Here is a 10,976-nt window from a genome sequence, read left to right as displayed (position 1 = left end):
AGACCCGGGTTTGATCCCTGGGTCGGGAAGATCCTCTGGAGAAGGAAATGGCAAGCCACTCCAGCGTTCTTGCCTGGAAAATCCCATGGACAGAGGAGGCTGGTAGTCTACAGTCCATGAGGTTGCAGAGAGTCAGACACGACTGAGCGACTAAACTTTCACTTTCTTCTATTGAGTGTGGTCTAAACATCTGACTCACGTATAAGGAAGAGAGGATGGAAACAGAACACAAGACACCTCACAGAGGAGGAACCTGACAGATGCTGCTATCCAGGTGATCACAGTTAATATCACCAATAACAAATTATGTTGGAATCATAAGATATTATGATATGATGTGATGAAGGGGGCTCTTCATCTCTGTGGTATTCCCCTCAAATTTATAACCCCCATCCATAAGAAAACATCAGAGAAATCCAGACTGAGGAAAATACTATAAAATATGTAGGTTTCAAAAGTCTCAAGTCATGAAAAATAAGGAAATTATGAGAAAATGCCAGGAAGAGGAGACTCAGGATGACAAATACAACAGATTGCAGTAGAATTTTGGGACATCCCTAGTGGCTAAGGGTGGCTAAGACTCCATGCTTCCAATGCAGGGGGCCTGGGTTCCATTCCTGGTCAGGGAACTAGATCCCACATGCCACAACCTAGACCTGGTGTGACCAAACAAATAATTGAAAAAAAAAAAGAATGCAGTGGAATTTCAGGTTGGATCCTGAACAGAAAAAGGATGCTGACAGAACAGCTAATGGAATCCAGTGAGAGCCTGTAGTTTAGTTTATAGCATTATACCGATGTTTAATTTCTCAGTTTTGACAAATATATTTATGTAAGATGCTAACATTAAGGAAAGCTGGAGAGCATCATTTAAGAACTCTCTGTACCATCCTTACACTCCTCTTTAAATATGAATTTATTTCAAAATTAAAAGTTTTCAAAAGTTTTCAAAAGTTAATCTATTTGTTATCTCTATGGGATAAACATGACATTTCACCTAAATGCCATTAAGGATGTATGGATATGGGACAGGAGTACATGTATCATAATATTTCTCAGTGATTCTAATCTTCAGTTTGTTTGTTTTTTTCAAATCCATTTGAAGTCCCTATGATAGTTGTATGGAATACATAAGGTAATGATTTTCTTCTTGAGAAAGACTTTGTTCTTTTCATAGCAATCCATTTATACATTATTATTTTTATACTGATGTATTGCATCTAAATATCACACCATGTGACTTTCACAACATGTGAAAGTGTTCTTCCGAAAAATAATGAAGAAATCCAGGTAAAGAGGGATAAAAATGTTTTAATTGTTCAAATACAATTGAGTGATTTACACTGCAGTACAAGGTCATTATCAAATTAAGAACTTTCCAAATATCCCACTAACCATCAGTGACAAGTCCTTGAAAATAGTACAGAATTAACATGATAAAATGCTATGATCACACACAGGTAGAATGGGAGACTTGATGGCTATGAAGTACTTGTAGTTACATAAGCCTTTGACTAAAGCAAAGAGGAAGTTAATCAAAATGTACATACAGCATGCAATGCAAACCTCAGCAGCTGAAGTATTGCCATGTAATGCGTTGTTCCCAATAAAGAAACTCCTTAGACATTTAAATAAACCTGAAAACCAACAGTAAAAAGGGGAAAGAGATGGCAGGAAGTATCAATTTAATCAATTTTACAGCTAAAAATCAACATGAAGTAGAAATAGTGAAAAATAACACACAAATATATTACTTTGGGTAACTCGTTGATAGTGCCTTATTATTTTAAGTTATAAATAGATGACGGATTTTGATTTATAAAAACTATCAAAAAAGCATCAGTGAAAAGACATGATCTTCATGAGCTGTGGGGATGTTCAGGTGAGACCCCAGCGGGGACACAGGACCGGCTGGGCAAGAAGCCTTCATAAGTTTGCCTTCTGCGGCGGATCACAGAAAGCTCCATATCCAAGCACGTTGTTTAACCAATTCCTTTCTAGTACCACAACATTCAGTATGTACCCATGGTTTTAACTATCAACTAAGAATTTCGGGGGAGGCGTGGAGACTGTTTAGAATTTCCTTGGAAATGTCTGTGCACGTTACAAAATCCCATGAAGGAAAAATTTCATCCAGATCTTGATGAACAGGCTATAAGGGTGAGAATAAAGGGGAAAGGGTTATTAGGAAGCACGAAAGGCAACACCTGGATAAACTACATCAGCGTTAAGCCTGCAAATTTTTTACTGATTTTCTTTTCAGTAAAACACACATTCAGCATCCGTTTAACATCGATCTGAGAATGAAAATGCTGCCAGCGCTGGGTGAAGCACTGATGACATTTACATAAAGAGACAAAGGTGGATGGAGAAAGAGACTCTCAGCTTATAATTAAACTATGGGTTGGTCAAAAAGTTCGTTTGAGTTTTTCCACAACATCTTATGAATTGAACTTTTTTGGCCAACCCAATACACCAATGGGATGATGCCCAAATCTAGCTACCCATCAACAGCACAAAGATACAGATTGTTCAGCCACAACCCCACTCCTTCCCTGCTCAGTCAGACCTTCCTGGGAGGGGGCGAGCCACCCACATGATCTCCCTGGGGATCTGATGTAGCAAGCCCATCCACGGGCATCTGAGAAGCATTACTGCACTGGCAGCACTCCACACATCTCAACAGGCAAAACTTCCACCCTTGGGTCATCTGCAGAAGAAACTACACATCTGGAGACATAGCCAATTTTAAGAGATTCTGAAAGCGAAAGTGTCAGCCGCTCAATTGTGTCCAAATCTCTTTTCAACCCCATGGACTGTAGCCCACCAGGCTCCTCTGCTCTTGAAATTCTCTAGGGAAGAATACTGGAGTGGGTTGGGTTGCCAGTTCCTTCTCCAGGGGATCTTCCCAATCGAGGGATTAAACCTGGGTCTCCTGCATTGCAGGCAAATTCTTTACCATTTGAGCCAATAGCTTCAAAAAGTAACCAATTCAACCGTGAACTTGGGTCACTAAGATTTTACACATCTGTTGTTCAGTCGCTCAGCTGTGTCCGTCTTTGGTGGTCACATGGTCTGCAGCACGCCAGGCTTCCCTGTTCTTCACCATCTCCCAGAGCTTGCTCAAACTCACGTCCATTGAGTCAGTGATGCCATTCATTCATCTCATCCTCTGTCGTCCTCTTCTCCTCCTGCCTTCAATCTTTCCCAGCATCAGAGTCTTTTCAAATGAGTCAGCTCTTAACATCAGGTGGCCAAAGTACTGGAGTTTCAGCTTCAGCATCAGTCCTTCTAGTGAATAGTCAGGACTGATTTCATTTAGGATGGCCTGGTATGACTTCCTTGCAGTCCAAGGGACTCTAAAGAGTCTTCTCCAAAACCACAGTTCAAAAGCATCAATTCTTCGGCGCTGAACTTTTTTTAATAGTCCAAATCTCACATCCATAAGTGACTACTGGAAAAACCATAGCTTTGATTATATGAACCTTTGTCAGCAAAATAATGTCTCTGCTTTTTAATATGCTGTCTAGTTTGGTCATAGCTTTTCTTCCAAAAGCACCTTTTAATTTTGTGGCTGCAGTCACCATCTGCAGTGATTTTGGAGCCCAAAAAATAATGTGTGTCGCTGTTTCCATTGTTTACCTATTTATTTGCCATGAAGTGATGGGACTGGATGCCATGATCGTTGTTTTTTGAACACTGTTTTAAGCCAGCTTTTTCACTCTCTTTCACTTTCATCAAGAGGCTCTTTAGTTCCTCTTCACTTTCTGCCATAAGGGTGGTGTCATCTGCACATCTGAGGTTATTGATATTTCTCTCGGCAATCTTGATTCCAGTGTGTGCTTCATCCAGCTCAGCGTTTCTCATGATGTACTCTGCACAGTAATGCTCAAAATTTTCCAAGCCAGGCTTCAACAGTATGTGAACCGTGAACTTCCAGATGTTCAAGCTGGTTTTAGAAAAGGCAGAGGAACCAGAGATCAAATTGCCAATATCCGCTGGATCATCAAAAAAGCAAGAGAGTTCCAGAAAAACATCTATTTCTGCTTTATTGACTATGCCAAAGTCTTTGACTGTGTGGATCACAACAAACTATGGAAAATTCTTAAAGAGATGGAAATACCAGACCACCTGACCTGTCTCCTGAGAAATTTGTATGCAGGTCAGAAAGCAACAGTTAGAACTGGACATGGAACAACAAACTGGTTTCAAATAGGGAAAGGAGTACATCAAGGCTGTATATAGTCACCCTGCTTATTTAACTTATATGCAGAGTACATCATGAGAAATGCTGACCTAGATGAAGCACAGGCTGTAATCAAGATTGCCGGGAGAAATATCAATAACCTCAGATATGCAGATGACACCACCCTTATGGCAGAAAGCAAAGAACTAAAGAGCCTCTTAATGAAAGTGAAAGAGGAGAGTGAAAAAGTTGGTTTAAAGCTCAACATTCAGAAAACTAAGATCATGGCATCCGGTCCCATCACTTCTTGGCAAATAGATGGGGATACAGTGGAAACAGTGACAGGCTTAATTTTGGGGGGGCTCCAAAATCACTGCAGATGATGACTACAGCCATGAAATTAAAAGATACTTACTCCTTGGAAGAAAAGTTATGACCAACCTAGGCAGCATATTAAAAAGCAGAGACATTTCTTTGCCAACAAAGGTCCGTCTAGTCAAGGCTATGGTTTTTCCAGTAGTCATGTTTGGATGTGAGAGTTGGACTATAAAGAAAGCTGAGTGCTGAAGAATTGATGCTTTTGAACTGTGGTGTTGGAGAAGACTCTCGAAAGTCCCTTGGACTGCAAGGAGATCCAACCAGTCCATCCTAAAGGAAATCAGTCCAGAATATTCATTGTAGAAACTGATGCTGAAGCTGAAACTCCAATACTTTGGTCACCTGATGTGAAGAACTGACTCATTTGCAAAGACTGATGCTGGGAAAGAGTGAAGGCAGGAGGAGAAGAGGACGACAGAGGATGAGATGGCTGGATGGCATCACCAACTCAATGGACAAGAGTTTGAGGAAACTCTGGGAGTTGGTGATGGACAGGGAGGCCTGGCATGCTGCGGTTTATGAGGTCGCAAAGAGTCAGACATGACTAAGCAACTGAACTGAACTCTGTATAGACATTAAATAAGCAGGATGATAGTATACAGCCTGACGTACTCCTTTCCCAATTTGGAACCAGTTCTTTGTTCCATGTCTGGTTCTAACTGTTGCTTCTTGATCTGTACACAGGTTTCTCAGAGGCAGGTAAGGTGGTCTATTGACTACTTTTAAGAATTTTCCACATTTGTTGTGATCCACACAGTCAAAGGCTAAAGTGTAGTCAAGGAAGCAGAAGTAGATGTCTTTCTGGAATTCTCTTGCTTTTTCTGTGATCCAGTGGATGTTGGCAATTTAATCTCTGGTTTAGGTCAAAAAACACAAGAATCTCCAATCTCTTCCATAAAATGTCTCTTGTCATCAGCATTCCTGCCCAATAATTTAAGCTCAGACACCACATGTTCCGACACCTCCCAGATAAGAACCACTTAGGATGCTTAACTACTGAGTAAATGGACAGCCTTTCAATGTAGAAAACTTCTCAGATAATTCAAAAGAGGCTAATTGATTGTTCAGCAGTAGAGTTAAAGAATGGGGAAAGATGAGAAGAGAGAGGGATGGTAATAAAATAGTGTCTGTTTTCATACTGACAGCCATGAGCAGTAGGGAAATATTCGAGCTCACCATCTAACATTATGTGGGTTGATTCACCAGCAGTGTGGTTCCACTGTTATCAGGAAATTTCAGATCCATATACAAAGGTTCCACAACCATCTTGTCTAACTCTCTCATGTGAAAACTGAAATTGGGTGAAGCTGGGAGAAAGTGAGGGATTCATCTAAGCTCCTGCGTTAAAACAGACCTGCCGAGTCTCCTGATCTCTGTCTACACAGCACTGCTTCCCACTCTGTTCAGATGCTTTCTGAAATATACCCTGTTTTCGGAGGGTAAACACTAATGTATGCTTATTTTCAACTAGATTATCTTTTCTATTTGATTCAGATAATAAAAAAAAAACAGTCACATCAGAAAAAAATAGCAGGGAACTTCTTAGAAATTCACATGAGATTTAGAACTCTTAAAAATACTACAAATAGAATGACCCACCTCCCAGAATATTGGAAATAAAAGCAAAAATAAACAAATGGGACCTAATGAAAATTAAAAGCTTTTGCACAACAAAGGAAACTATAAGTAAGGTGAAAAGACAGCCCTCAGATTGGGAGAAAATAATAGCAAATGAGGAAACAGACAAAGGATTAATCTCAAAAATATACAAGCAACTCCTGAAGCTCAATTCCAGAAAAATAAATGACCCAATCAAAAAATGGGCCAAAGAACTAAACAGACATTTCTCCAAAGAAGACATACAGATGGCTAACAAACACATGAAAAGATGCTCAACATCACTCATTATCAGAGAAATGCAAATCAAAACCACAATGAGGTACCATTACACGCCAGTCAGGATGGCTGCTATCCAAAAGTCTACAAGCAATAAATGCTGGAGAGGGTGTGGAGAAAAGGGAGCCCTCTTACACTGTTGGTGGGAATGCAAACTAGTACAGCCACTATGGAGAACAGTGTGGAGATTTCTTAAAAAACTGGAAATAGAACTACCATATGACCCAGCAATCCCACTTCTGGGCATACACACTGAGGAATCCAGATCTGAAAGAGACACGTGCACCCCAATGTTCATCGCAGCACTGTTTATAATAGCCAGGACATGGAAGCAGCCTAGATGCCCATCAGCAGATGAATGGATAAGGAAGCTGTGGTACATATACACCATGGAATATTACTCAGCTGTTAAAAAGAATTCATTTGAATCAGTTCTAATGAGATGGATGAAACTGGAGCCCATTATACAGAGTGAGGTGAGCCAGAAAGATAAAGAACATTACAGTATACTAACACATATATACAGAATTTAGAAAGATGGTAACGATGGCCCTATATGCAGGGCAGAAGAAGAGACGCAGAAGTACAGAACAGACTTTTGAACTCTGTGGGAGAAGGGGAGGGTGGGATGTTTCGAAAGAACAGCATGTATATTATCTGTGGTGAAACAGACCACCAGCCCAGGTGGGAGGCATGAGTCAAGTGCTCGGGCCTATTGGGCTGGGAAGATCCAGAGGAATCGGGTGGAGAGGGAGGTGGGATGGGAGACCGGGATGGGGAATTCGTGTAACTCTATGGCTGATTCATATCAATGTATAACAAAACCCACTGAAAATTTAAATAAATAAATAAATAAATAAAGGATTAAAAAAAAAAAATACTAGAAATAGAAAATCTCCAACAACTTAAAGAGAAACTCAACACCCGAACATGGATATGAGCACTAGGGAATAATGCTCCATAATGTTGTAGCCTTGATGAGAAAGTCTTTGAAGAAGTGGGTGCCTAATACTGTTGTATTTCTTATCCCAAAGAAACCAGTTAAAGCTTCCATGTCCCTTTCCTCCAACTGGACGGTTTATTCGTCTCCATTTGTGAGTTTATTTTGCAGCCCATATCATCCCAGACACCAGTACCCATACTGGTTCTGAGCAAGAAGTCGGTTCAACATCAAATCAGTCTTGCTTCTGGCCTACCAATGGCTGGATTCTGGTTACAAAAAAGGATGATGGTACAATGATAATGATGATGATGATGATGACAATGACAACTACAGAAGGTATCATTGACTTCATATTTAATCCTAACAAGACCCCATCAAGATAAATATCAGGGGAAGTAACTTGCCAGGCTAGTAACAGAAAGAGCCTGAACTCAAAACCAAGGTTGTCTGACTCCCAAAAGAGAACAGGCTATCTCAGGAGACAGAGCATTCCTGATCATTGGATGTTTGGCAAGACAGAAAGACAGGCAAGATCTAAGAATTGCATGCATTGTGGACCAGGTGAACTGAAACTCTTTGGCTCTTGGGTTGCTCAGTATCTTTTAGAGTGTCTGGTACCCAGAGGGTAGCTAATGAAAGCAATTTTTCTTGTATCTTTGTTCCTGTTCATTGTATCAATATAATTCTAACTCCACACTCTTCATCAGGTCAACAGTGCTTCATCTTTTAAACTTGGTCTATAATTTTACTATTCCTTCCTGCAAAACTGCATCTTTGCACATTTATGACTACCTATCTCTATTGGAGTTTTGGTACTGATAAATCTTCTCTCTATCAACTACCCATGGCTATTGCCAAACATTTAATATGGATCCAAATCTAACTCCCAGCCTCTCTAGTCTTTCCTTGTCTATCATTTTCAAGGTCATAGCCCCTCAAAGAATTTGGCAATGAAGAGTGAAACCTCGGTAAGTCTAAGCAAACATATAGCTTGTTCTTACTTAATGAATTAGGTTGCAGTTGAAAAAAACTAAGTTAACTGCAGAGAAAATCAATCTAATCATTAAAGACTTCTTTACAACAAAACATATTGGATTCCACAGATTTAACTGAAAGATGAGATCCCTCCTAATCTTACAGAGCATTATTAATATCTAATATCTATAGTTCATTGATCAAGGTTAAATATACAGAATTATTTAGAAAAATGTACAGTACCTCTTGATTATTGAGTCATGATATTATTTTCTTCTAATCTTAAAAAGAAAATTAAGAAAAGTTAAATATTCAGTTATAAAAACATATTCCAGTTTCCCATAGAACTACAAATAGCTAGTATATATACATATTTGCTAGTCTAAATCATCAAGTAAATAAAAAGCAATGAGGAACAAATAACCATGGTATGCTAAAAATAATATAATATTTTTATTATATTTATGTACAAATTAAATTACATGTTACATCTATATAATTATATGTGTACATAGCAACAGTTCTTTAAAAAACCACATATCAGACAACTGGATAGTGATCAGTAAATCAGCGTTCTTTACAAACCACATTAAAACTTCACTTAAGCAAGAAGCTATCTACAAGGCTGCAATCATACCTATTAACAAAAGGACTTCATTAGCCCCACAATTACTTCCTACTAAAACTCAGAAAAAGGAGCCTCCACTTCATTTCGTTACAGAAAAGGCAGTTAATTTTCTTCTAATCACCAGGCTACTTACCAGTTACATTTATAATATATATATATAACAGGAATTTACCTTTATGTTCTACAAAAATTCCATAAATTTACTGAAACATTTGCTTTCACACTGATCATTACTGAAATTGATATGAAATTTAAGATATCCATGGATCAACCACAGACAGAAGCTAACTGTTGTCCTGGAATTATTCTCATCACGTGGGTGGCAGTTTCAGCAAATGATTACAATGAGCACACACGGGTTTTTGCTGTTACTGTTGTTGTTTGTTTCTGTTTCAGGCCATGCCTGGTGGCGTGTGGGATCTTAGTTCCGTAACTAGGGATTGAACCCATGCCCTCTGCAGTGGAAGCTTGAAGTCTCCACCCTGAACTGCTAAGGAAGTTCCAAACATGGTTCTTATACATGGTTCACTGAAACTCAGTAATATTTAGGGTGAGCCAGGCAAGTGGAAATATCAATTTCACATTTGTTTTCACAAAGCAAAAAAGCATGGAGAAACAGTAAATATCACGGAGTTTTACTTACTTTTCTGCACAGTCTTTGTCTGATTGGACACCATATTGACAGCTTCAGATGGCAGACCAACATACACTCCTCCATAGTTTCTTGATGAAAAAGAAGCAGAGACAGAAAAATCAGACCAAACTACATGGTTACTATACATTTGCAGAAAGTGAGGATATCAGGGGAACTATCAAACAACTACAGAATTATTAAACTAATTCACGACTTTTCAAAAGTAGAATCCAGAATACTATTGTCCTTGGAAGATCATTGTTTTTCTATGTTTAAAGAAAAGCTACACATAAAAAAAAAAGTTGTAGAGTAGTTTTTAGATATTTTACTTGGAATGATAAAGAAAGAGTTGGGATTTTTTAGAATTCAGTGGAGCAATAAACATCAGTAGCGTGACATGTTACAGTTAATTGGTCAATATTTATCAAGAATTTGACTAATGTGGTAGTAGATGCTATGAACACACAAAAACACGTAACGTGCAGGTAGATATAAAGTGAGGAGAAAGAGAGAGGTAAGGAGTAATGAGTGACGTGCAGCTAATCACAGGGTGGAAGGATGGAGAAGGCAGAGGAAATGAAGAGATGTCATCCAATTTGAGAGAACAGCTCCTCCAAAGCCCACAAGTGGAAACTAGCACAGGCTGTGTGCACAGGGTCAACCACGCTTGTTTGGAAGAAGCAAAGATAAAGAAGAACTCTGGGCAAGGTCTTTATCACACCGCATGCTCCCACCTGTGTTCTCTGCACCAGAAGTTTTCCTGGAGGAATCTGTATTATCGGCAACCCAGGGGTCAATTAAATTTGTGAGTTAAATTAATTTGTGATAAATTAAATCCATGAGGTGTGACCAAAATTATTCAAATTAAAGGCAGCTTCAACACCAAACATACCTCCTCTTGTCATCTTCTGTTATCGACTCTTCTGTTCTAAGAGATCAAAAACATTTGATATGAGCCATTTGGTTACACAGAGACTTCATTTTTGGTTCTGAGCAAGTTCTTCCATTGAGTATCTCAGTAACACAGTATACTGTCTCTACCTCTACAGAGAAAGGAAGTGGAGATTTGGAATTCATCTGCTGAACACTGGCCATACACATAGAAAATACTCCCATAAAGGGCAAAAACCACCCTGTGATCTAATTTGTCCAAATTGAGCCCATAATCTGAATTCAGCAGCTAATGATCAACCTCATTTACCTCTTGATAAAGTTGGATCACTTTTTAATTCAAAGGTGTCAAAGTCATACTGTAGTAGACCCAGGGCTATGTTTATTGAAGTGGTATAACACTTTTAGGTGCTATTTACAACTATTAATTAAAATGGATTTATAA

The 10,976-nt window shown here is 39.0% G+C and overlaps 1 protein-coding gene across 1 annotated transcript in view; it reads right to left on the bottom strand.

Annotated features, from left to right (window-relative positions):
* Positions 1–1,291: 1,291 nt before the first annotated feature.
* The window catches only part of C1H12orf75 (chromosome 1 C12orf75 homolog), a 46,525-nt gene continuing 36,840 nt past the window's right edge, over positions 1,292–10,976 (bottom strand). The window contains exons 3-6 of the mRNA XM_065938413.1: positions 10,533–10,568; positions 9,650–9,729; positions 8,622–8,659; positions 1,292–2,152 (exon numbers count right to left, since the gene is read on the bottom strand). Coding sequence (XP_065794485.1) covers positions 8,655–8,659; positions 9,650–9,729; positions 10,533–10,568 — 121 coding nt within the window. The 3' untranslated portion in view covers positions 1,292–2,152; positions 8,622–8,654. The remainder of the gene's footprint in view (positions 2,153–8,621; positions 8,660–9,649; positions 9,730–10,532; positions 10,569–10,976) is intronic.

The sequence above is a fragment of the Muntiacus reevesi genome, chromosome 1, assembly GCF_963930625.1.
Source record: "Muntiacus reevesi chromosome 1, mMunRee1.1, whole genome shotgun sequence".
NCBI lineage: Eukaryota > Metazoa > Chordata > Mammalia > Artiodactyla > Cervidae > Muntiacus > Muntiacus reevesi.
The sequence above is the reverse complement of the archived record's forward strand: the minus strand, read 5'-3'. Positions and strand labels throughout refer to the sequence as shown.